A 27565-nucleotide genomic window follows, 5' to 3' on the forward strand; every position below is an offset into this window, starting at 1 on the left:
GAGAGGGAGCTGTACCTCTGGAGCTGGGGCTCCATGTTGCTGGGGGAGGCATCAATTCACTGCTTCCTCTCCCTCATTCCCACTGAACTCTAATGTGGTTTTACATTGTCAGACAGTTGAGGACCCACAACCTTATGGGTGGCAGACCCTTAACTTTTTGCACTTGGTGTTCTGCTGGGCAATTCTTGAAAGTCTGAGTTTTGCCTGGAGAACTTGAGAATGACAGCGGTCAGAAATTTGGAATCTACCTCCTTAAGCTGGTCCTTTGTTGTCTGTGGCAGGAGTACTTTATGGCAAATCTTCAAGATATTACTGGTGTTAAAAGCCCCATTAACCCATCCTTAAAAATGCAAGCACCTTGTAAGGGAATATGGAGGCAGCAATGTTCATTGCAATCTGGTTAATGGCTGTAGATTTTGAATAAGGCATTTTCTTTGATTTTTCAAATCTCCTTGCTCCACCCATCCTTCCTTCTCTCATTGAGAAAATAAGCTGGAGATGTGGCACCTAATTCGCAGCCATTCCGCTGTCAAATTGGCTGTCAGGAAGTGTTCCACACTTGCTGGGATTCTGGTGATCCGGAAAAGCTTCTGGACTCTCCTTTAGCATTTTTTTCCCTACGACAGATGGGATGGCAAAGTTTGATGGCTCCCCAATGTGACTTGTGATGCATAACCAGTTCAAACTTCAGATTGAAAAAAGCCCATTTTAAAGATGGCTCAACTTAAGCTTATCAAACAGTTGTTGTGAAATAAGATCAGACCTACTCAGACATTTGTAGAAGTTTCATTCATTAAATCCCTTTGAAGCAAAATGGAAAACTGGCATGGTATTAATTTCGAAAGCATCTATGTATTAATAAAATAAATCTTGTTTTATGTGCACCTTCTGTCCACCTACCATAATGATATTTGGTCACAATTTTTTATTTCAACATTTTAAGATTTAAACTGCCTTTGTAAGCATGTAGAATGGGAATCGTGTATGTAAACAATTGCCTGTAATGCTGTAATGGCAGGCTCTGGCCTGCAGATGATGCTTATTTCAGAGGCCTCTCTCCAAACTCTCACCATGCTGTATATTTAAATACATTTGTTTTCAATGTCATGGCCAATTTACTGGTATTGATTGAAAGCTATGATGAAAATTTGGTTTGTATTAATTATTTTTTTTCTACGTTGTATTACAGTTGTTCTCTGTTACCACTTTTTTTTACGTTTCTTTGCATATGTACAGAATGTCTGGTTTATTTTTTTGTCCCAGCGATACGGATGAGCTTGAGTCTTGCATAGCGTCATGTAGGCACTGCTGGGGTAAAGCAGTGCTTTTCTTGTAAGTGTACAACTCTGGCTTTGTTTCTTTGTTGAATTTTTCTTGTATCTTTATTTGCCTCATTGTAGCTTCACACCAGGGTTGCGAGTCAATGCATTGCTTGCCTTAAAGACAGGTGTAATCACTTAGGGTAACCAGCACTTTTTCTCTTTTTTTTAAAAACTGACAAATAAATATTTGCAAGTATCGCTGTAAAAATGCAGACTCTCTTTAATGCTGTTATGTGTGAAAATAATGAGCACAGTCTGTTTACTTTCTTTCCCCGTCTTGGTTTGGCAGTAGCACTCTTGCCTGAGCCAGGAAGGTTGTGGGTTCATGTCCCACTTAGACAGCCTTTAGTTCATAATCCAGGCTGATTCTGGTGTAGTGCTGAGGGAGTGCTGCACGTCAGTGGCTGCCATCTTCTAGATGACAGGCTGAACTGAGACCTCGTCTGCCCTCTCCGGTGAATGCACAAGATCCACTGGCACTATTTTGAAAAGGAGGAAGGGAATTCTCATCAGTGTCCTGGCCAATATTTATTCCTCGCTAAAACTACATTATTTAATCTGTTATCTTGTCGCTGATTTGTGGGAACTTGCTGGGCACAAATTGGCTGCATCATTTCCTACATTATAACAGTGACTATATGTTAAAACTGCCTCATTGGCTTTTATGAGCTCGTTCTATCATTTAGTGTCTCAAATATAAGTTTCTGTCATGCCCCAACACTCACTCTGGGGCGGGGGGAGGTTACATTTTTTTTCATTTTGTAATTTGTCCTTCCGTTACCAGTATATTACATTTTAATTTATTATTATTGAGTTTACACCAGTGAGATGTCACATGACAATGCGGGCATAGTAAAATACAATGGTAAAATCGCAAACATTTAGATTAGAGGGGAAGGTGGCTTTGGAAGAGCAGCGACTTTGTCCATACTTTTATTCATTCGTGGGATGGTGGGCGCTGGTGGCAAGGCCAGAATTTATTGCCCACCTCTAATTGTCCTTGAGAAGGTGGTGGTGAGCTGCCTCCTTGAACTGCCGCAGTCCATGTAGTGCAGGTTCACCTAGTGCTGTTTGGTGAGGAGGGGTGGGGGGTAGTTGCAGGATTTTGACCCAGTGACAATGAAGGAACAGTGATATACTGTAGTTCCAAGTTAGGGTGGTGTGTAACTTGGAGGGGAACTTGCAGGTGGTGGTGGTCCCATGAGCCTGCTGCCTTTGTCTCTAGGTGGTAGAGGGTGTGGGTTTGGATGGAGCTGGTGAAGGAGGTTTGGTGAGTTGCTGTAGATGGTATATATTGCTATCGCTGTGCACTGGTGATGTCAATCACATAAAAATAAAATCACATTTTGAATTGCATAAGTGAAGACCATGTTCACTCATTTTTAATAATGAATGCAGGGGATGTGAAAAGAAAACAAAAGTGTTGGAAATACTCAGCACCTGAAGTAAAGACCCTTTGGATTGAGCCCTTTGTCACAAGTTCTATGTAATTCAGTTCCCAATTTTGGTTGTGATTCTATGGACAGGTGTAGAAGCAGAGCCAGGACCATCCCCACTCTACCACCAAGCCAGGGGATCAATCCTGGTTCAATGAAGAGTGTAGCTGGGCCTGCCAGGAGCAGCACCAGGCATACCTAAAAATGAGGTTTGACCTGGTAAAGCATGACTACTTATGTGCCAAACAGCATAAGCAGCAAGTGATAGAGCTAAGCAATTCTGCAGCCAATGGATCAGCACGGATAAGCTCTGCAGTCCTGCCACCTCCAGTCATGAATGGTGGAGGAGGAGGCTTCACAAATATCCACATCCTTGATGGAGGAGCCCAGCACAGCAGTGCAAAAGATAGGGCGGAAACATTTGCTACAATCTTCAGCCAGAAGTGCCGAGCGGATGATCCATCTCGGCCTCCTCTGGAGGTCCCCAGCATCACAGATGCCAGTCTTAATCAATTCAATTCACTCCATGTGATTTCAAGAAACAGCTGAAGGTACTGAATACTGCAAAGGCTATGGGCCCCGACAATATTCTGGCAATCGTACTAAAGACTTGTGTTCCAGAACTTGCCGTGCCCCTAGATGAGCTGTTCTAGTATAGCTACAGTACGGGTATCTACCCAGTAATGTGGAATATTGCCCAGGTATGTCCTGTACACAAAAATTAAGACAAATTCAACCTGGCCAATTACCCCCCCATCAGTCTATCCGCAATCATCAGTAAAGTGATGGAAGGGGTCATCAACAGTGCTATCAAGCGGCACTTACTTAGCAACAACCTGCGCACTCATGCTCAGTTTGGGTTCCGCCAGGGTCATAGCTTCTGACCTCATTACATTCTTGGTTCAAACATGGACAAAAGAGCTGAATTCCAGAGGTGAGGTAAGAGTGCCCTTGACATCAAGGAGCTGTAGCAAAACTGGAGTCAATGGGAATTGGGGAAAACTCTCTGCTGGCTGGAGTCATGCCTAGCACGACAGAAGACAGTTGTGGCTATTGGAGGTCAATCATCTCAGTTGCAGGACATCACTGCAGGAGTTCCTCAGGGTTCTATCCTAGGCCCAACCATCTTCAGCTGCTTCATCAATGACCTTCCATCATAAGGTGAGAAGTGAGGAGATTCGCTGATGAATGCACAATGTTCAGCACCATTCGCGACTCCTCAGATATTGAAGCAGTCCATGTCCAAATGCAGCAAGACCTGGACAATATCCAGGCTTGGGCTGACAAGTGGCGAGTAACATTTGTGCCACACAAGGGCCAGACAATGACCATCTCCAACAAGAGAGAATCTAACCATCTCCCTTTGACATTCAAAGGTACTACCATCGCTGAATCCCCTACTATCAACATCCTGGGGGTTACCATTGACCAGAAACTGAACTGCACTCGTCATATAAATACTGTGGCTACATGAGCAGGTCAGAGGCTAGGAATCACGTGGTGAGTAACTCATCTGAGTGCCCAAAGCCTGCCCTCCATCTACAAGGCACAAGTCAGGAGTGTGATGGAATCTCTTCACTTGTCTGGATGAGTGCAGCTCCAACAACACTGAAGAAGCTTGATGCCATCCAGGACAAAGCAGCCTGCTTGATTGGCACCCCTTCCACAAACATTCACTCCCTCCACTACTGACGCACAGTGGCAGCAGTGTGCACCATCTACAAGATGCACTGCAGAAACTCACCAAAGCTCCTCAAGCAGCACCTTCCAAACCCACAACCACTACCATCTAGAAGGGCAAGGGCAGAAGATAGATGGGAACACCACCACCTGCAAGTTCCCTTCCAAGCCACTCACCATCCTGACTTGGAAATATATGGCAGTTCCTTCACTGTCACTGGGTCAAAATCCTGGAACTCCCTTCCTAACAGCACAGAGCGGGTTTACCTATGCCACAGGGACTGCAGCGGTTCAAGAAGGCAGCTCACCACCACCTTCTCAAGGGCAATTAGGGATGGGCAATGAATACTGGCCTAGCCAGCGACGCTGACATCCCATAAATGAATACAAAAAAAGTGATCATTGGGTGGAGAGCATGCTGACACTAAGGTCAATTGCCCAACCAACCTTTTTTGGATATAGCAGCAATGTACACTAGAGGTGAACAATGGCGCTGGGGGAGACAGAAGGAAGAGTTAATGTCCTCAGAGGAGAACAGGCCTTGGACATGGAAGAGCAGCTTTAGTTCCCTGATTTGGGAGATGGAAACCATAAATGCTGGGCCACTGTTTGGTTCCAGCCATGACTATGTTGAGCTGTCATTCAGTTAGTAATGGTCAGCAGTGAAGTATTAGGTTACAAATGGAGTGTATTATACCTGCAGAATTATAGATCCTGTATTAAAGGGTGACTACACAAAAACCTACTTCATTGGCCGTAAAATACACTTTCAGATGTTCTCAGGCCAAGAAGAGCATTATGTAAGTCCAAGCCTTCCTTTAAAGTTACTGAGGGGGCAGAATTTTACCTTCCCCCACTGGCGGGTTTGTAGGCGTAAAATTTCTCGGACGGCCTTCCCACTGGGTTCCCGCCTGCCCTGACCTCCACAATTTTATGCTTAGACGGGCGAGGCCTTGCATCAATTGAAGCCCTTAGATGCCCAATTATTGACCATTTATGGGCCACTTCCTGCCTAGCCTCAGTTTTCAGGCTGACGGGTGGTAGTAGGGGGGGAGGTGCCCAAAAATCAATCATGTTCAGGCCTCTGGTGGGAAGTGGGGGTTGGGAGGAGGCCTCCAACAACAGGCCCCTTTCAACATCGGATGCCCCCACTCATAAGGTCTCACCCTTGCAGGGACATCCTCCTGGCCTCCCTACCAACATCCCCATCTGTTTCTGCCCTCTCACCCTGGGCCTCACGTCTGCTCCCTGCCCTGAGATCCCCACACTTACCTGGTCTTGGACTCCTGGGATTTGGGCTCTGGGGAGTGCATGCAGTCCCAGACCTGACCACTGCAGCATCTGGTACTGCTGGGACTGGAGGCGATTGAGGGATGCAAGTCGGGTCTCCAGCCCATTAATGCTTGTTGGCGTGTGAATTGGCTGTGGGGCAGGCAGTAATGGCAGGGATGTGTTCTCTTCCAACTTTTTGGATGACGGGAAGAGAAACCTCGCCATCCTAAAAATCCTGGCCATGATTCACTAAGACTGTTGGGGGGATGTTTAATAGAATGTGCTCCTCCTGTTGACTATGGATCAAGCGTATATGCTGGGATGTGAGGAGATGACGAAAGGCTCCAGAAGTGGGGAACTTCAGCTAACACTCAGGCAAGTTAGATCTTTGTTTCTCTGCCCGTTATATTTTCTTCTCTTTGGAACATTGCTTCTGCAAAACCTTGGAGCTCTTGGGGAACAGCAACATGCATTTACTGGACTAAAACATCCCAAGGTGCCACACAGGAGTGTTGCCAAACCAAATTCGACTGCAAGGCACCTAAGGAGATATTAGGGCAGATGAGCAAAAGCTTGGTCAAAGAGGTAGGTTTTAAGAAGTGTCTTAAAGAAGGAGAGAGAGGCGGAGAAGTTAAGGGAAGGAATTCCCAGAGCTTAGGGCCCAGGCAGCTGAAGGCACAGCTAACACTGGTGGAGAGAGTAAAATTGGAGATGCTCAAGAGGCTCAAGTTGGAGGAGTGCAAGGACCTCGGAGCGTTGTGGGCTGAAGAAGATTATAGAGATAGAGAGGGGCAAGGTGTTTGAAAGCAAGAAGTTTAAAATTGAGGGCTTGCTTAACTGGGAGCCAATGTTGGCCAGCAAGCACATGGCTGGATAAGGGCAGCAGGGTTTTGGGTGAGCTTAAGTTTACAGAGGGTGAAAGATGGCTGACCTGGATTTCATTGGGAAAGTCAAGTTTAGAAGTAACAATGGAGAGAGAAGAAGTTTATCAAGGTATATAACATGTTAAAGTTGTGCATTTTATCACATGGATTTTTGAAGCTCCAGTAATAGTTTGTTTGACCTTTCAGCACCTCCAGTGGCAAAAAGATGTAATTACAGCGTGACTAGTTTACATAGGTAGTTGCCATTCTATACGGAATTAGAAAGTTATAATGGAAAAAGTTGACTGTTGATAACTATCAATGATAAATACTGACATTTGCACATAATCTCAGCTTAATACTTTGCAGCACAACTGAAGGAATGCTGCACTGTCTTTCAAGTGAGCCGTTAAACCAAGGCTCTGCTCTCTCAGTTTGATATAAGATAACCCACGGCACTACTGTAAAAAGAGCAAGGCCCTTCTCCTGGTGTGCTGACTAACAGTAATCCCTCATCAGAAAGGTTATCTGGTCACTGCTGTTTGTGGGAGCTTGCTGTGTGCAAATTGGCATTTTCTGCATTACAACAATGGCCGTACTTCAAAAAGCACCAAATTGGCTGAAAAGCGCTTTGGGCCATCCTGCAGTTGTGAAGGACGCTATAAAAATGCAAATCTTGTTTCTTTTTCTTAATGTTTGAAATAATTGAGCAGGAGTCAAAGAAATGTGTTTAAAGGGCAGCTGGATGCTGGGCTGGGGATGAGTCAGTGCCATAGAGGGACAAGCTTACTGGGCTCCACCTCATTTTCCTGTTAAGTTCTTAAAAGATGCAGATTTTAGAAATTTCGGTCACAGCTGGATTACACTGCAGTTGATAAAAACTGGAACTTCCACTCTGTAATTTCATAACAGTAACTTGGCTCAACCCATTACTCAACATCTGCAGAGAAATCAAGAATTCCATGTCATTTAATTAATAATTCTGGTTACTAGTCATTTAAGTGAATACTTTCTTTCTCCAACTCAAATTAGTTATGTTGTCAATTATACCACCCAAATCCAAACTGACTCCTACACTTGTGACTTGTGCAGATGACAGCAAGTTTAATTACGTGAAACCACGCACATCTCTTAAAATATAATCAATCGCTGTAACCATGAGATCATGCAAAGAAAAATAGCTGAAATTTATTGCTGTTTAATCACTGACTGACAGCTCCCAAAGACATGCAGGACATTCTTGTGAAAGGATAAATTCACGAAACAAGAATAATTACGTTTCAGTTAATTATTGCCTGCTCCCTTTGCTTTGTCCAGTTTGGAAGGGTGTGGTGGTCCTCTGTTCCTGTGGGAAATTCCCTTGACTATTCATTCCATGAAGTATTTTAGTTCTATCGTTTGTATTTTGTGTCACTTCAGTTTCTTTTTCCAACACAAAAGTGACCAAGGAAACCCATTTCTTCATTCTTTCATGGGGCGTGGGCATTGCTGACATTGGTTACAGGTGTATGACTTCTGAAGGTGGATGATTTGCTTCAGATAGTTAATATTCACCTTTGGGCCTCCAAGTCCCTAGTAATACCCTGTCTAGTTACTACTCATTTTTTTGGGTAATGCATGCAGTGAACAGTAAAGTGGGTGTTGGTCAGCTTAGATGGTTAGAGTGTGATGCAGAATAATGCCAACTGCATGAGTTCAATCCCTGTACCGGTTTATGGAGGTCTGCCTCTTTGCCTAGCCCCACACTGGATGCAGAGTGGTGCCCCTCAAGCTATATAAACTACTTGTCCCTCTCTAATGGAGAGAGATGCCCATGGCCCTTCATGGACTGGCTAATTACCTATCCAATAAATGGGAATAAAAGCTTGAACTGTTCTCCCCCACCCACAGTTCTCTCCCCTCCTGAAAGCAGTGATTTCCAGATGCCCAATTCCGAGGGTCTTGCATTGACTGCTTATCCACCCACTTGAACATCCCCCCTACCCCTGGATTATGGCTTTGGTATATACCATCCTAGTCAGTTGCTAAGGCTTCTTCAACAGCATCTTCCAAACCAAAGACCTCTAACACTTAGAAGAACAAGGGCAGCAAGTGCATGTAAATGCTACTACCTCTAAAGTTCCCTCCAAGTCATAAACACACACACAATCACAACTTGGGCATATCCTTCACCATTCCTCCTCCTCCATGAGCCATGCCCTTACAGGGTGTTGGCAACCATAGACCTCCATTGGATTGGTCTGTGATTATGCTTGGCAAAGTACTGCAGTCTTTTGTCATTGCCATCTATATTATGGCTGACCAGGAAACTCTCAAGTTCTTGCTGCTTGCCATCAGGCATTTTGGAAGGATTTACAGGCTGATAATCAACCTGTTTGGCCATGTTACGATCACAATATCCTTAGCCATCAACTCCTGAAGTGGGACTTGAACCCAGTGCTTCTGGCCCAGAGGTAGGGATGCTACCCCTGCCCCATGAGATGCCTCCTCCTTCTCCTCCATCATTGCTGGATCAAAATTCTGGAACTCCCTGTGTTGATGTCATTTTGGGAGCACCTTCACCAAACAGACTGCAGCAGTTCAAGAAGTTCCACAATCTCCTCAAATTCAATGAGGAGCCGAGTGCAATCAAAGCAGGGTTTGCCAATGATGCCGCACCCTGACAATGAATATGAAAGAAAGTGCCTTGGCCAGCTGTTCATGTGTGAGCCAAAACTTTAAAGGGGTTAGTTTATTTTTGAGTATCTGCTGGTGGCAGCAAGTGCTTGAAAATGACCCCAAGAATCACAGGATTGTAGAGAGTTAATGCAGCCCATTCCTAACCTCACTAAACCTCAATAAACATGCACTCTCCACCTGGTACTGAGCAGCAATCAGGACTAGCAACCCGAGTTGATAATGTAAGGCTCACTCAGCAAAATGCCCCACCTCTGCCCTGCCTGAGAGCCTCCAGGGACTGCTGCTCTGTACACCTATTGCTACACTGGGTAATTCATGCACCGAGACCTCAAAAGAAGTTGCCATGTCCATGGCAATGCCTCGTCCAATTAGATTCGATTTGCCAACCAATCAGCACCCTTTCCTCCTGTAGTATAAACTGTTGTGAGCATTTGGAATTTGGCATTCTTGTGTTTCCCTATGACCCGGACTCGAAACGTCAACCGCATTCCTCTCCGCAGATGCCGTCAGACCTGCTGAGTTTTTCCAGGTATTTTTGTTTTTGTTCTAGATTTGCAGTATTTTACTTTTAGCAATTCAAAATAATCTGGACACCACATCAGGTTAACACCCAACTGTGAGTCAAGAGGACATCGGTTCAAACTGATAAAAAGCAAGTTGATGACAGATGGAGAACTACTTACACAAGTTTTGGCTCTACTCTGTAGGAAAGATAATGAGGTATTACAGCTCCAATTTACTCATCACCTGCCTGGTTTGGGGAAAGGCAAATTTGAATACAAATTGGCATCTTGGGAGGAATAAGAGCGCCTTTCGCAACCTCAGAAACATCTCAAAGCACGTTACAGCTGATGAAGTCATTTTGAAGTATTGTCAGTGTTGTAAAGGAGGAAATGTGGGCAGCCAATTTGCGCACAGCAAGCCCCCACAAATAGAACTGTGATAACGGCCCGCTAAAGGTCTTCGTGAAGTTGGTCGAGGGGTAAATGTTGGCCAAGGCACTGGGGATAAGTCCTCTTCAAAAAAGTGCCATGGGATCTTTTACATCCAACTCGGAGGGTTGAGAACAGCCTCATTTTAACACCTCACCCAAAAGTCATCACCTCCAATAGTGCAGCCCTCCCTCAGTACTACATTGGGGTGTCAGTCTGAATTCCTGTGCTCAAGTCTCTGGAGTAGAACTTAAACCCACAGCCTTCTGACTCAAAGGTAATCACCCTACCCACTGAGCCAGACGTTAAGTATATTACAATAAATATTAAACATATTGTTTGTTTAAAATGCTTGGATTTATTAATGGACCATGAACAATCTTGAACAATTAATCTTTTTAAATGATTAAAATGAGAGCCCAAAGCAGCTTATTTGCATATTAATTCCCATTTTTATTATGAGCTGTGCTGAGTATTGTATCCATTGGACATCAACTCTTCCCTTACAAAAGTTACAGCAAACATTTTTTGAATTGCTGGGACTTTTATACCCAAACAGAGTCTAAAGTGGGTTAAAAGAATGAGGAATGGAGGATTTTTTTTTAACATCCTGACCTAATTTCCTTTCTTCAAGGGCAAATCTCCTTGGATTTGTCTTCCTACTTTCCCAAGTTCGTAGAGTTTTGTTTCAATGCAGTTTTCTTGTGATCTATGAAGGAGTTATTCTCTCTCCGCAATGTCCACTAGATGCTTTTCAATCTCTGTCTCACGGAGGATCCTGTGAAGAAAAGTAAGGGAGAATTTCGGGGTTATGATAAAAATGCCGCCTCTGTCACAGCTGCAGTGACGGTGAAACCTTCACTCCCCGTCCCCACTCCAAATGAATGTCTCTACTCGTGGGTGAATCCAAAACCAGGGGTTATAAATGTTGTATAAGTGTCTGGTATATACAGGGTTCATGTGGGACTGAGTATAGTATCGCTCACACAGTGATGTACGAAGGCATATGACCCAGACCTAGGGTCAGTGTGGTGTTGGGTCAAAGACGTGTTAAGATCTAGACATGGAGATAGCTCCTTGCCTGTACCCTTTACTGTACATATGTATGTAGTTACAAGTCGTTGATAAAGATTTGTTGTTAACACTCAGAAGACCACGAAGACCTCCTTAACAGATACGTTCTGTAACCAACACCATTACATTTAGGTTTACGAGATTGTTGCCAGGGTTAGAAAAGTGTAGCTACGAGGAGAGATTGGATAGGTTGGGGTTATTTTCCTTAGAACAAAGAAGGCTGAGAGGTGACTTGATTGAGGTGTACAAAATTATGAGGGGAATAGATAGAGTGGACAGGATAAAATTGTTTCCCTTGGTGGAGAATTCTAGAACCAGGGGACATAGATTTAAGATAAGTGGCAGAAGGTGTAGGGGGGACATGAGGAAGAACTTTTTTACGCAGAGGGTAGTGGGTGTCTGGAATTCGCTGCCCAAGTTGGTGGTAGAGGCAGAAACTTTAAACTCTTTTAAAAAGTACCTGGATCTGCACCTTAGGTGCGTAAGCTGCAGGGCTATGGGCCAGGTGCAGGAAGGTGGGATTAGAAAGGGCACCTGGGTGTCCTCGGGCTGGCATGGTCAAGATGGGCCGAATGGCCTCCTTCTGTGCTGTAACTTTTCTATGGTTCTACGACAATAAATATAAGCTAGTCACTGATAAATCCAATCGGAATTCAGGAGAAGCTTCTTTGCCCAGAGACTGGTTCTGTCTAATTCAGCCTTGAATATACTCAATGACCCAGCCTCTGCTGTTCTCTGGGGAAGGGACTTCCAAAGGCTAACGACCCTCTGAGAGAAGAAATTCCTCCTCAGCTCTGTCTTAAATGGGAGACCCCTTATTTTGAAATCGCTGAAACTGTGCCCTCTCGTTCTAGACTCCCCCACCCCACGTCCTCTCAGCATCTACCTTGTTCAGCCTCTTCAGAAATCTTATCTGCTTCACTAAGAGCACCTCTCATTCTTCTAAATTCCAACGGGTTTAGAACAACCCCCTTCATCCCAGGAATCGGCTTAGCAAACTTCTTCCGAACTGCCTCCAATGTCCCTTCTTTAAGTAAAGAGACCAAAACTTGTAGAGGGTTCAATTGCGAGGAAAGGTTGCCTAGATTACATGTGTTTTCTGACATGTATAGAAGATTAAGGGATGATCTATTTAAGATGGTTAAGGCAATTAAAGGATTTAATTGGGTAGATGAAGAAATGATGTCCTCTGGTGGGGCAGGGTCCAGAACAAGAGGACAGAACCTTAAAATGAGAGCCAGACCATTCAGGGGTGATGTCAGGAAGCATTTTGTCATACAAAGGATAGCGGAAATCTGGAACTCTCTCTCTCCCAAAAGAGTCGATGAGTCCAGGTGTCAACTGAAAATTTCAAAACTGAGATTGATATATTTTTGTCGGGTTAGGGGATTAGATTAAGGGTTATGGAGCCAAGGCAGACACAGGGCCAAGCCAACATCTATTTTAATGGTGGAATAGGCTTGAGGGGCCAAATGGCCTTCTCTGTTCCCATACAACTCTCCATTCCCGACTCATTCAAAAGGTTCTACAGACCTGAACTTGGGATTGTCCACAGTGACCACCCCAACCTCGATCTCTGTGGGTTTCATGTCATGCGCTAAGACGGTGGACAGACAGGAAATGGCAAGCTGCAGGAGAAAAAAAAAAGGAAACATCTAAACTTAAGACAACAACACATTTTTACAAGGGATTCAGGGTTTGGCAAGGACTTTCTCACAAAAACATATTGCATTTGTCTAGTGCCTTTAAAGCAGTAAAACCCTTCAAGGCACCTCCCAGGTGTGTTATCTGACAGAATTTGACGCCGAGCCCCATAAGGAGATATTAGCACAGGTGACCAAAAGCTGGGTCAAAGACGCAAGTTTTAAGGAGCGTCATAAAGGAGAGAGAAGCGGAGAGGTGGCACAATGTTCCACTGGTCTCAGAGGTGCTGCCAGTGAATAGTGAGTGATCGCTTACTGCTTTACAACACAGGAAGAGGAAAGGGGAAAGCCACATGGAGGCTAAGGCACCTCTATGTGTCAGCTGTAGCTCAGTGGGTAGCGCTCTCGCCTCTACATCAGAAGGTTGCAGGATCAAGTCCCACACCAGAAACTCGAGCCCACAATCCAGGCTGACACTCCTATGCAGTACCGAGGGAGCGCCGGACTGTCAGAGGTACTGTCCCTCAGAGGAGGTATTAAACCGAGGCCTGGCCTATCCTCCCAGGTGGATGTCTCCTGTGGACACTATTTCAAAGAAGAGGAAGGGGGAGTTCTCCCCAGGTATCCTGGGCCAATATTTATCCCTGAACCAACATCACTAAAAAAAGATGATCTGGGCATTATCACATTGCTTCTTCTGGGAGCTGGATGTGTGCAAACTGACTGCTGTATTTCCTGCACTATGACAATGAAGACACTTGAAACAAACTACTTCATTGGCTATAAAGATATTTGGGACAACCTGAGATTGTGAAATGGCGCTATAAAAATGCATAGTGCTTCTTTCTTCTGAACCCAAGTATGCCCGGGCAGGCGGGTGCCGTGTTCACTGACATCAGGGGAGATAGGTACTCATGATGTTCCCATTGGCCTTGTCACTTTGACTGTGCTTGTGGTTCATTCAGCTCCCTCACGCTGGCTGCCTCTGAAGTTCATTCTGGTTACCTCCCTTGGGGACGCAGTGAGAGTGTTCTCCAATTAAAACAGAAACTCTCTTTGAGTAATGAAGAACCTTGACGACTTTTGCCAAAGCGGTCAGCTACTCAAATAACCACTACAAAAATGACTTGCGGGAATTTTTCCTTTGCATGATTAATATTGAAAAGGTTGCGTGGCAAGGGTTGGTGAATGTGGTGTCATTTAGAGCGCAGCCTGAAATGATCCACCTCCCCTCACCCATGCCGCCTCACCCTGCTGCCCCATCAGTCCTGGGTGATCCCTAGCCGTTGGGTTACAAATGTCCAAGCTTCCTGGCCCATGTCACACTCACTCTGATTTACACGCATGCAGGGGGCAACATCAGGCCCCAGTGCCAACATGTTCCAATGCCATGCCAACATGGACCACCTAGACTCACGCATGAAGCATGGGTGAGGCTCCCAGAAGGTTTACCACAGACCATGGAAGCAAAGCCCAGAATCGGTCAGTGAGAAACATGGCTGATTTTTATCCCTTCGACTGTACCACCCTCTGCATAGCCCAGACTCATTGAATATATCTCTTTCACTGTCACTATATTTGAGGTTGTTATTGTTGTTCACTAACAACAACTTATATTTCTATAGCGCCTTTAACGTAATGAAACGTCTCAAGGCGCTTCACTGGAGCACATTAAAAAAAAAATGACACTGAGCCACATAAGGAGATGTCAGGTCAGGTGACCAAAAGCTTGGTCATAGAGGTAGGTTTTGAGGAGTGTCTTAAAGGAGGAAAGCGAGGTAGAGAGTTGGAGAGGTTTAAGGAGGGAATTCTAGAGCTTGAGGCCCAGGCAATTGAAGGCACGGTGACCAATGGTGGGGCGATTAAAATTGGGAATGGACAAAAGGCCAGTATTAGAAGAGGACGGATAGCTTGGGAGGTTGTCAGAGGGAGTTTAGGATAGTTTGCAGGACTATACCTGGGGCCTTTCTACACAGTGTGATTCAGTTACATGACCCACAACAACCTCCATGGAAACACTCCATGGAAACAGAGCTCATCAAAACAGGTTAAGGGAGAGTGGAGTTGAGGCAGAAGATCAGCCATTACCGTATTGAATGGCAGAGCAGGCGCGATGGGCCGAGTGCTCTACTCCAGCTACTTTTCTTTCCTGTTTATGCTAATGATTTGGAGACAAGACCCCACGACAGGAGTTGGGGAATCTAAGTCCAGTTAATCAAATAAGTCTGAAATAAAAAGCTATTCTCGGTAATCGTGACCAGGAAACCACTGGATTGTCATAAAAACCCATCTGGTTCACTAATGTGCAGGAAATTCGCCAACCTTACCTGGTCTGGCCCCATGTGTGACTCCGGACTCACAGCAACAGGGCTCTTCACTGCCCTTCGAAATGTCCTAGCAAGCCACTCAGTTGTACCAAACTGCTACCTCAGAGGATTGCAATGGTTTAAGAACGTGACTCACCCTTCTGAAGGGCATTTGGAGATGACCATAAATGTTGGCCTGACCATTGACACTCACAATGTGTGAATGAAAATAAAAATTTTTTTTTTAAAATTCTGGCCCCCAAAAAGAAATTCTAAAAGACATATATGTAACCCTAAAATAAATCCAGAACCATATATCTAGCTCTTTAAAAAATTCCTAATATGCTTCTTCTTCTTAGGCAGTCCCTCAGAATCGAGGGTGATTTGCTTCCACTCTGGTTCGATAGGTCCTGAGATGGCTGATAAGTCCAATGTGTGAGCTGCAGACTCTGCCCCATGTGGGGCAGGTGGCACTTGAAGGGGTTGGGTAGATGGTTTGTTTGGAAGTTTGTGCGCTCCCCTCCAACGCCTCTGATGGAGACTCTCAATGTGCTCAGTGCCCTCCTGAACCAGCTTCCTCCATTTCGGTCGGTCACAAGACAGGGACTCCCATGAGTCAGCTGGGATGTGTGACCTCTGCAGGGATGCTTTGAGGACATCCCTAAAGTGTTTCCACTGTCTCTCCTGCTCTGACCGAATTGAGCAGTAGGTTCGGGAGTCTGGTGTCAGGCATATGAGTGGCATTTCCCAACCAGCGGAGCTGGTTTTGAGTGATTAGTGCCTTGATGCTGGGAAAATCGGCCTAATATGCACATATATGTTTGTTGATAAAACCCTAAAACACACACAGTTGTCCCCTAAAAAAGCTATGGACCTGACCCCCTAAATACAATAAAAGGGTCAAAGTTCAACGAACCAGATAAGGAAATTTCTGTTTACCTCTATCGTGGCCTTGTAAGTCAGGTCTGGCTTCTTTTTAATCTTCTTCTCCAAGTAACTGTTGGCTTCAACTTGTTTGACCCCTGCGCTGGTGGCCTTGAACCCACAGTAGTAACCAGCAGGGTCGGACTTGTACAGCTGGGGTCCGCGTTCATCATCCATTGCTAACATGATCATACCTGTGGAATAGAGACGGGGATGAGGCAGGTTCGACGCACGGGTTTGACCTCTCTATGCCGGCAGGGTTGCCAGCTCCTGGAGGTTTCTCTATATGACCTGCCACCTCGCGCTGCCCTGGCCCCTGCACTCCCACCATTGAGTCCATTCTGTGGCCATCGCTACCTTCCCAGGGCTAATTAAAAAGCAATCTACTTGTTATCCAGGTAGATCAAGCTTCACCACCAACGTTGCTATAACGTGTAAACGAGAGTGTTCAAAGATACTTTTTACTCATCGAAAGCTTGCAATGTGGAACTCGCTACCACAGGAAGTGGTCGAGGCCATTGGCTTAATTGCCTTCAAAGGAAGCTAGAAAAATACATGAGAGAAAAGGGGATAGAAAGACGCTGAAAGGCTGAGATGAAGCTGTTGGAACGGGAGGAGGCTCATGTGGGATATAAACAGCACAGGCTAGATGGACCGAATGGCCTATTTCACTGCAGGACAATCTTGGAGGGTCATCAACCCTAGGTGTCAGGGGGTGTGACTTTGCCATCGCTGTCCTTGGCTGGTTGACTTTCTAATCTTGGTTCTGTCAGGTTATTTACATTACAACAGTCAACCATACTTCAATTAGATGTAAACTGCTTTGGGGCATTCAGTGGTCATGAAAGGTGCTATATAAATGCAAGTCAGTCTTTCTTGATTTTCCCTCCTCCTCTGCCTTGGCAGATCCCCACATGGACCTTCACCAGGTCCAGGTCAGGGGTAAAAAATGCTTGGGAATAAACTTGCTGCAGTTCCAAGACTGTATTGTCTTACAAGGGTATTAGGAGTTAGGGAACCAAGGCAGGGATATGGAGTCAAGTTATGGAGCCAGGATCGAATGGAAAGGAGGGAGCAGACTTGAGGGGTTGATGGGTCTTATCCTGTTCTGATGTTGCACTGTATGAAAAATAACAGCATTACAAATACGTGATTTCACAGAATCATAAAGGAGTACAGAACACAAGGAGGCCATTCAGCCCATTGATCCTATGCTGGCTCTTTTGGGGGTCAATCCAGTCAGTCCTACAATCCATGCCCAATCCACTCTTTCCCCTCACATTTGCAATTTCTTTTCTCCTTCAGGTGTTTATCCAATTTCCTTTTGAAGGTTATCACTGAATGTGTTTCTGCCACTCCTTCAGACAGCTCACTCCAGATCCTAACAAGTCGGGGCGTGAAAAATGATTTTTCAGAGTACAGACTGTACTCAATTAGCCCGTGCTTGCAAAACCCAAAACAAAACGTCTACTGTTAGATGTGATTCTGCGATTGGACAGCACTTGCTGAACAATGCTAACTGTGCTAATAGCTACACTAACAACCAATCTACTATAATCAATTGATCTCATAATGTGGCTCATTTACACTTGCGAGAAGAAACACATTCATACACAAGGACCTGTTCTCTACAAACAAAAGGAGTATGTTCAAGCCTTGCACCTTTTTTTGAATTAACCGGGAGCCTGGGGAACCAATAGTTCCCTGTTGCTTTCTCCAGGACAACACCTTGGCCAATCAGAGTCAACTTGCCAAATAATCAGCACCTTCTCTCCTGTAGAATAAACGGTTGTGATCGTTTTAAAATTTGGCATTCTTGCGTTTGTCCTGATGGGTGCCAGGCAAAAAGCTTCAGCAGCATGTCTCTCTTTTCAGAAATACGAAAAATGATTTGTACTTACAACATCCCAAAGGCCTCATTTCTGCGTTCTGAGTGTAAACCTGGGAGATGTTGGCCATCCGCTTGCATAACATGTCCATCGGGATCTCGTATCCGCACTTGTACTTCCACTTGCTAGCTTCATAGCGAGCTCTCTGGACCTGAGAGCAGCAATCCGCTGGTTACATCGGGCAACAGAAATGGGAGAGGGGGGGTTGTGGAAAGTGAGGGAAAGAGTTACATTAAGAAACAGGTGCAGGAGAAGGCCATTCAGCCCCCCTCCCCCATGCCTGCTCCACTATTCAATACAATCACAGCTGATCTTCTACATCAACTCCAACTTCCCACACTATCCCCATATTCCTTCATTCCCTTAGTATCCAAAAATCTATCAACATCTTCCTTGAAAATACTCGATGAATGAGCATCCACAGCTCTGCGGAGTGAGGAATTTCCAAGATTCACAGCCCTCTGAGTGAAGAAATTTCTCCTCATCCCCATCCAAAGTGGCCGACCCCTTATCCTGAGACTGTGACCCGTGTTCTAGATTCCCCAGTCTGCAGGAAACATCCTCCCAGCATCTACCCTGTCAAGCCCTTAAGCTTTTTTATTTCTTTCACGGGATATGGGTGTCGCTGGCTGGGCCAGCATTTATTGCCCATCCCTAATTGCCCCTTGAGAAGGTGGTGGGTGAGCCGCCATCTTGAACCGCTGCAGTCCGTGTGGTGTAGGTACACCCACAGTGCTGTTAGGGAGGGAGTCCCAGGATTTAGACCCAACGACAGTGAAGGAACGGCCGATATATTTCCAAGCCAGGATGGTGAGTGGTTTGGAGGGGAACTTCCAGGTGGTGGTATCTGCTGCCCTTGACCTTCTAGATGGTAGTGGTCATGGGTTTGGAAGGTGCTGTCGAAGGAGCCTTGGTGAATTCCTGCAGCGCATCTTGTAGATGGTACACACACTGCTGCTACTGTGCGTCAGCGTTGGAGGGAATGAATGTTTAAGGTGGTGGATGGGGTGCCAATCAAGCGGGTGCTTTGCCCTGAACGGTGTTGAGCTTCTTGAGTGTTGTGGGAGCTGCACTCATCCAGGCAAGTGGGGGAGTATCCCATCACACTCCTGACCTGTGCCCTGTAGATGATAGACAGGCTTTGGGGAGTCAGGAGGTTTTCAGAGCTGTGTTAAGCAAGTGTTATTTGGGAGTCAAAGATAACTCAAGTGTAAACAAGGAATACAAAATGGCTCACCTAGCAAACCAGTCATGACACAGCCGATCTTGTCTGTCAGTCGATAAATGTTTGTGAGTGTGCTAGCATCAATGAGCTTGTCCTGAAAAACCAGCGATGACCTAAATTACATGAAATACTGCAGTAGCTGGAAATTTGAAATATAAACAGGAAATACTGGAAACACTCAGCAGGTCTGGCGATGCCTCTGGAGAGACAAACAGGGTAAATGTTTCAAAGCAATGATCTTCCATCAGATATGGAGAAAAATATCATCGACTCAAAACATTAACCCTTGTTTCTTCCTCCACAGATGCTGCCAGACCTGCTGAGTATTTGCAGCATTTTCTACATGACAATACTGGATTCACAGAATCAGCCAGTGAGGGAATCTCTTCTAATATTATTTTAAGGGACAGATGCAATACCCCGGCCCAATATTCCCTCTAATTTCTCTTTGTTTGTACATGTTCTGTTTGTTGTACTGTATAGCAAATTAATATCGGATGTTCAAAATAAGATTATATTTAAAACTTGCTAGTCGACAGCCTGTGACATTATTCACAGTCGGCTGACCCATAACTTCTGATCTCCGCCAGGGGGTTGTGGGGCTCATACTCGGAGGTACCCCAATGATGCCCTGGGGGATCGGTCCCGGAAGTAAGGTTTGCACAGCAATTGCCTGGGAAGTTCAAACTTCTGTTGGGCAATTGCCCTGCACTGGGAGCCATCCGAACCTCTGATTTAAATTGCAAACTTTGGATGGTTCCGACAGTCTCACAGCAATAGTTAACCAGAAGAAGTTAGAAGAATTAAAACCGCTTCTAACTCCTGGGTAACTCTACTACTGACCCAACCCGACACTCCATGGGGCCACCCAACTTTCCCCGCACCCCACCCGACAACCCTCCTCCACTCCTCTCCGACTACCCTCCACTCCTCCCTGACTAACCCCCACCCCTCCCCACTACCCTCCCCCACCCCTTACGAATATCCCTCTCCCCCATCTATCCCCCACCACTCTCAACTGCCCTCCCCACCCCCGCCAACCATCCACGGGGCCCCCCAACTTTCCCCACACCCCACCCGCCAACCCTCCTCCCTGACTACCCCCCACCCCTAACGACTACCCCTTGCCCCCCAACTATCCCCCACTCTCGACTGCCCTACCCCACACCCCCCCACCCTCCACTGATGACCACCCCCCCCGACAACCATCCATGGGAACCCCAACTAACCCCACCCGCTCCTGACTATCCCCCAGCCCCACTGACTGCCATCCCCGCCCACTGTTCTCCCAACCCCCGACTACACTCCAACCCCCTGACTGCCCTCCCCAACCTCCTGACAGCACTTCTTGACCCCGGACTGCCCTCCCCACACCCCCCCACCTCACAACTAGACCCCCACCCCCACTCCTAACCACCTGCCCGACACCCCCCCACTCCTTGACCACTTGAACCCTCTGACCGGCCACCCCACAACTTAACATCCCCCCACTGACCACCTGATCTCACCACTGACCACCTGACCCCTGACATGACCACCCCTCCGACTACCTGACGCCCCAATTGACCACCCCCCTACTGACCACCTGCCCTTCCCCCGATCTATCCACGACCCTATCCCCCCCCACCCCCCAATCCTACCCACTTACCTTACTCACTTACCTTCTCTCTGGCTTCTCTAAGTGGCTGGCTCTTTAAACCTATCTGCTTTACAGCAGCTAGTGCCATAAACAAGGGGCCGTGTCTTCCTTGCCTTCAACTAGTCTGCCCTTGACTGAAGGCCTCAGGAACCTGTTGCAGTGCACCTATCTCACCCATGCTGGGTCAGAAGTTCGGGTGAGAAAGGTGCAGCTATATTTCAGCATAAGTAACTAGGAGAGGAGTGGGAATCCGACTGTGACTCTCTGTCCACGAAAGTTACGGCCCTGCCTGTGACATTGTTCATAGCCAGCTGATTAATCCACATCTTTTCATGTACTAGCTGTTGGCAGAGTTGGGACTGAGTGCTCCAGAGCGCCAGCTGGTGGCCAACCACACAGTGACGTTGACATAGCAAAACTGCATGAGAAATGTTGATGGTGGCAATCTACAACTGGTAAATTTTTCAAGCTGATTGCAGTCAAAAGAAACTAAGGTTTGTGCAGAGATTGTAGAAAGAACAAACTTGCATTTATATTGCACCCTTCACATCCTCAAGGCTGCTGAAAGTGGCTCTTAGCCAATGAATTATTTTGGAGCGCAGTTACTATTGATATTTAAGAAAGCACAGTAGCCAACTTACGCACAGCAAGTTTTTATAAACGCTAAAAGAGTTGATTATCACCCAGGCTTAACCATGACGAATGACCATAAAGGTGAGGTATCATATGGGTGCCCCTCATTTTTGTGTTTCAATCTCTTTCCTCTCCCAATCACTGCAACCTCCTCGGCCCACATCATTCTGTTTTTTTCCAACCCTAGCCTTCTCTAGCATCGGTCCTCTTGCTTCCCCCAACCAATGGTAGCCATGTTTTCAGTCACCTTGGGTCAAACCCTGGTATCTCCTCGCTAAATCCTTATGCCGATCTCTCCTCCTTGAAATCCATGTTTTGACCAAGCCTTTTGGTCTCCCCTCCTGATAATCCTCTGGCGCACTGTTCGGTGTTGTCCGGCTACAGCTCTGGTGAAGCGCTTAGGGGATGTTCAAGTAAGGAACGCTACATAAATGCAAGTTGTTGTTGTGCACATGGAAGCGGACTCCAGCAAGAGTCAGCGACATTGAGGGAGAGAGAGAGAGAGAGAGAGAGAGAGGGCATAAAAGATGTCTGTACTCACCGCCACTTTCTTCTGTGTCACGACAACGACCGAATCCTTCCCTCTCAAGGCCACTGTTGTGAGGCCACTCTGGCTTATAGCTTTGAAGGCATACTCTGCAAAGAGCAAAATAGCTCGGTTCGTCAGTGCGAAACCTATCCACGAGTAAGATGTCAGGGACAAGGGGCCAGGGAAGAATAGAGGGGCCAGCAACCACAGCGGCCATTTCAGATTCTGTGTCACGGGGCAGTAGACACTTCGACAACCCAATTTTTGGGGTTTTAATCCTCACCTTTTCCTTCATGCAAAACCGCGACCTGAGCCACCTGAGAAAGGTGTTGTATGATTGTAGAGCTCTTGCTGCTTTAGGATTGGTCCATGCTAACCATAGGGTATTGTCCCACCGCAAACACTGGTGCCCAAACTAAAATGGGTTCTGGGACCTTACTTTGAATCCTCGAGTCATTTACGACGCAGAAGGAGGCCATTCAGCCCATCAAGTCCATGAAAGCTCTCTGCATAGCAATCCAGTCAGTCCTATTCCCCCATTCTATCCCCGTAGCCCTGCAAGTTTATTTCCTTCAAGAGTCCATCCAATTTCTTTTTGGAATCATTCATCGTCTCCGCTTCTATCACCCTCATTAAGCAGCGAGTTCCAGCTCGTTGTCACTCGCTGCGTGAACAAGTTCTTCCTCACCTCCTCCTGCAACTCTTGCCCAAACACTTTAACACTCCTCCTTATTTATCTTGATCTCTTTCTAGTAAGCTGGTTACTAATGAAGGAAAGATTGTGTTTATATCACATCTTTCATGACCTGAGGATGTCCCAAAGTGCTTTACGGCCAATTATGTACATTTAAAGCGTGGTCACTATTGTCATATAGGAAACACAGCAGCCAGTTTGCACACAGCAAGATCCCACAAACAGCAATGCGATAATGACCAAACAACCTGTTTTTGTGATGTTGGTTGAGGAATAAATATTGGCCACGACACCAGGGAGAGCTCCCCTGCTCTTCTTCAAGTAAACCATGGGACCTTTTACATCCACTTGAGAGGGCAGATGGGACCCTTGTTTTAATGTTTCACACCAAAGGATGGAACCTCTGACAGTGCAGGACTCCCTTAGTAACTGCACTGGGTGTGTTAGCCTGGATTTTCTCAGTAAGAAACCTTCTGAGTAAGCCATATAAAGACAATTTCAAAGATTCATATCATCAGGTTGATAGAGATCTCATCAGAAAACAACAACTTATATTTATATAGTGCCTTTCACGTAATGAAAGGTCCCAAGGTGCTTCACAGGAGCATTATAAAACAAAGCATGACACCAAGCCTTGTAAGGAGGCTTTAGGTCAGACACCCAAAAGCTTGGTCAAAGAGGTAGGTTTTAGCGTCTTAAAGGATGAAAGTGGGGTAGAGAGGCAGAGAGGACTAAGGAGAGAATTCCAGAGCTTAGGGCCCAGGCAGCTGAAGGCACGGTCGCCAATGGTGGAGCGATTAAAATTGAGGATGTTCAAGAGGCCAGAATTAGAGGAGCGCAGAGATCTCGCTCGGTTGTAGGGCTGGAGGAGGTTACCAGAGATAGGGAGGGGTAAGGCCATGGAGGGTTTTGAGAGCAAGGATTAAAATTTTAAAATCACAGTGTTGCTTAACCAGGAGCCAATGTAGATCAGTGTACACAGGAGCTGGTGAAAAGGGGCTTATGCGAGGTAGACCAGGGGCAGCAGAGTTTTGGATAACCTCTAATTTACGTAGGGTAGAATCTGGGAGTCCAGCCTGCAGGAGTGTGTTGGAATAGTCATGTCGGTAGCAAAAGTAAGAATTAGGGTTTCAGCAGCAGATGAGCTGAGGCAGGGATGGGGTCGGACAATGCTACAGGGGTGAAAATCGGCAGTCTTAGTAATGGCATGGGATATGTGGTTGAAAACTCATCTCAAGGTCAAAAGACAAGCACACATCAACAGTAAAAATAGTATGTTTGATCAGGAGATTACTGAGATAGAAAGGGTTGTAGGGGCTGGAGGAGTCTACAGAGATAAGAAGGATTGTAGGACTGGAGGAGGTTACAAAGATAGGAAGGGTTGTAGGGGCTGGAGGAGGTTACAGAGATAGCTTCTGTAATGCAATTGGATAGTGTAAAGTTTCACCATGGCAACAATACTGTCTGAAAATCTTCAGGATTGTTCAGAACGGGATGTCTAGAATAATAGTTAAATACCTTCTTCGGTATAACATTGTGCGTTGACTCACAAGGCTAATCCCAATAATTAACTTGTGGGAGCGTCTCCCAAGAACAATCTTCACACCAATACAGTGCCTCCCTGTCCGTAAAATTTTGGCATTTTGAATCGGAGATTCCCCTCCCTAGGTGCAGGCATGCATATACTTGCGGAGATTGCCTAAGGAGCTGGTGCAATAATAGTGTGTTTGTTACCTGGTCCGGTGCAAAGATTAGGGATGTCAATTGCTTAAAAAAATTAATCACAATTAATCAAAAGTTTAAAAGTTTTAATCTCGGTTAATCTAGGTTTTAATCACATATTTATTTGATCCCAATGTTGCCAGTGATGTTATTTATTTGCCTGTTGGCTTTCTGTTATTGTTCTGGCAGCCATGTTTGTGTCTGTTTGGTCTTTTTGTCAATATGTTGACCTTGACCTCAGTGTGGCCAAGGGTCTCACTCCCCCCTACCTACTCCAGCCCTCCCTATTTCTGTAATCTCCTCCAGCCCTACAATCCTCCCCATTTCTGTAACCTCCTCCAGCCCCTACAACCCTTCCTATTTTGTAACCTCCTCCAGCCCTACAACCCTCCATATCTCTGTAACCTCCTCCAGCCCCTACAACCCTTCCTATTTTTGTAACCTCCTCCAGCCCTACAACCCTCCATATCTCTGTCACCTCCTCCAGCCCCTACAAACCTTCCTATCTCTGTAACCTCTTCCAGCCCCTGCAACCCTTCCTATCTTTGTAACCTCCTCCAGCCCTACAACCCTCCCTTTCTTGTAACCTCCTCCAGCCCCTACAACCCTTCCTATCTTTGTAACCTCCTCCAGCCCTACAATCCTCCATATCTCTGTAACCTCCTCCAGCCCCTACAACCCTTCCTATCTCTGTAACCTCCTCCAGCCCCTGCAACCCTTCCTATCTTTGTAACCTCCTCCAGCCCTACAACCCTCCCTTTCTTGTAACCTCCTCCAGCCCCTACAACCCTTCCTATCTCTGTAATCTCCTCCAGCCCCTACAACCCTTCCTATCTCTGTATCCTCCTCCAGCCCCTACAACCCTTCCTATCTCTGTAACCTCCTCCAGCTCTATGACCCTATCACTGTAACCTCCTCCAGCCCCTACAACCCTCTGAGATCTCTGCACTCCTCCAATCCTAGGAAAATGCGCTTCCCCAATTTTTTCCAACATTGTTGGCCATGCCTTCAGCTGCCTAGCCCTATACACTGGAATTCTCTCCCTAACACTCTCCGTCTTTCCCCTTCTTTAAGATGCCCTTTAAATAACTTTTATCATTTCTTCCTCACGTGGCCCAGAGTTAAATTGTGTCTAATCGCACTGCTGTAAGCCCTTTGAAAGAGAGACTTGCATTAATATAGCACCTTCCACAAACTCAGGACATCCCCAAGTACTTTTGAACCAACGAAGTACTATTTGAAGCATTAATGTTGTAATATAGGAAAGGCAGCTGCCAATTTGTGTACAGCCAGCTCCCACAAACAGAAATATGTCAGTGACCAGGTCATCTGTATCTGGGATGTTGACTGACGGGTCTCCATTTGACATCTCATCTGAAAGACGGCACTTTGACAGTGCTGCACTCCCTCAGTGCTGCAGTAGAGTGTCGGTCTATACTTTTGTGCCAATCCTGAAGTGGGACTTGAACTCCAAGCCTTTGGCTCAGGAGCAAGGATGTTACCTATGGAGAATATGAATATTCTGAGGCTGACAGTATGAATATATGTATGTTTTAGAATATCCCGATCATTTTCTCCTTGGTTTTTGATCACAGCAGAGGGCGTTCATCTTCAAAGTCCCTGGAGACTGCAGGACAATCCTGGAGGGTTGGCGACCCTCAACCTGAGGTGAGGTTTCGAGGAAGACATTGACTGTACTTTCTAGGCACATGTAGATGGGCAAAATTTTAAAAATCAGCCTGATGGGAATGGTGATAAAGGTTCGGCCGTTAAAAATGGGGGTGATCATGAGTTGGTTCCAAGTCACAAGAACACAAGAATTAGGAGTAGGGGTAGGCCATTCGGCCCCTCAAGCTTTCACCATTTGATACGATCATGGCTGACCTGATTGTGGCCTCAACTCCACTTTCCTGTCTGCCCCCCCTCGTCAATCAAAATTCGAACCAACTCAGCCTTGAATATACAACAGCCTAGTCTCCACTGCTCTCTGAGGAAGAGAATTCCACAGACCAGGGGACCCTCTGAGAAAGAGAAAAAAAATTCTCCACATCTCCGTCTTAAATGGGAGACCCCTTATTTTTAAACTGTGTCCCCCATTTCTAGATTCCACAACCAGGGGAAATATCCACTCACCCTTTCAACCCCTTCAGGATCTGATTATGTTTCAATAAGATCACCTCTCATTGCTCTGAAGTCCCAACCTGCGGAGTCAGTAGTCTCCTTTAAGAAAGCCCCCATTTTAAGGGGAGTGGCTGAGATTAATAACTGAGTAACTGCAATTCCCTAAACGTGATCGAATGTAAGATTTCCAATTTTACTCACTGGCTAAACGAAAATTATGATTTAGCAACACGTTAATGAAGATAAGAACCTGGCTAAAAGATGGTTTGAAATTTTTTTGATACCTGATTGAATGAATTAAACCAGTTAATGAGCGTCTGTAGCTAAAAAAAAATGTTCATACGTCTTTAAGAAAAAACCTGCAAATATAAATGGACAGAAAATAGTGAAACGAAAGCAAGTGTCAATCAACTGAGATCCCGCCCCCCCCTTATTTGCACTGATTGGATGATGCAATGTGATTGACAGGCGTCTCTCTCCTGTCATTGAGCAACCCGACTGTCAATCACAGGGCCAATTGCATTGATGGAGCTCGTTGTAGCGAAGAAGGTGGAATTATTGCAATACAAACTTTAGCCCAAAGTTGTGGAGGGGGATGAAGTTGCAAATTACTGACCGACTTGGTAGAGTCTCCCCTCGGGTGAAAAGATAGTGATGTGACGGTCAAAGCCAGCGCTGGAGCCTCGGCTCATCCTTAAAGCGATACCCGGGCAGAAATGGAGAAGTGTCTTACTTTTACTTTCAATTTCAGAAACCAAAAAGCACACACACACACACACATAACACCAAACCAGGAAATAATCTGCTTGGTAGGACTTCAATCTCCCAGCTCTTTGCAAAATACAAAATCAGATTTAACCTCTGGGTCTAAAAGTTGAAAAGCCCCTTAAACCTTGGGGTAATGGGTTAATCTTACTTTGCAGCAGTTTGATACATTAATGACCATTTCAAAGGCAGTTAAAGAAAGACTTGCATTTATATA

The 27565-nt window shown here is 45.8% G+C and overlaps 1 protein-coding gene across 1 annotated transcript; it reads right to left on the bottom strand.

The window, feature by feature from the left end:
• Window positions 1-10613: 10613 nt before the first annotated feature.
• Window positions 10614-27333, bottom strand: LOC144671438 (proteasome subunit alpha type-6-like). Its single transcript, XM_078533346.1, has 7 exons — window positions 27200-27333; window positions 22059-22153; window positions 19258-19339; window positions 18033-18188; window positions 16147-16325; window positions 12792-12886; window positions 10614-10962 (listed from the first exon to the last, which is right to left on the bottom strand). Exons 1-7 carry the CDS (start codon window positions 27273-27275, stop codon window positions 10905-10907), a joined length of 741 nt encoding a protein of 246 aa, XP_078389472.1. The 5' UTR covers window positions 27276-27333; the 3' UTR covers window positions 10614-10904.
• Between the last annotated feature and the right edge of the window lie 232 nt (window positions 27334-27565).

This window comes from Cetorhinus maximus, chromosome 32 (assembly GCF_964194155.1).
Source record: "Cetorhinus maximus chromosome 32, sCetMax3.hap1.1, whole genome shotgun sequence".
Lineage (NCBI taxonomy): Eukaryota > Metazoa > Chordata > Chondrichthyes > Lamniformes > Cetorhinidae > Cetorhinus > Cetorhinus maximus.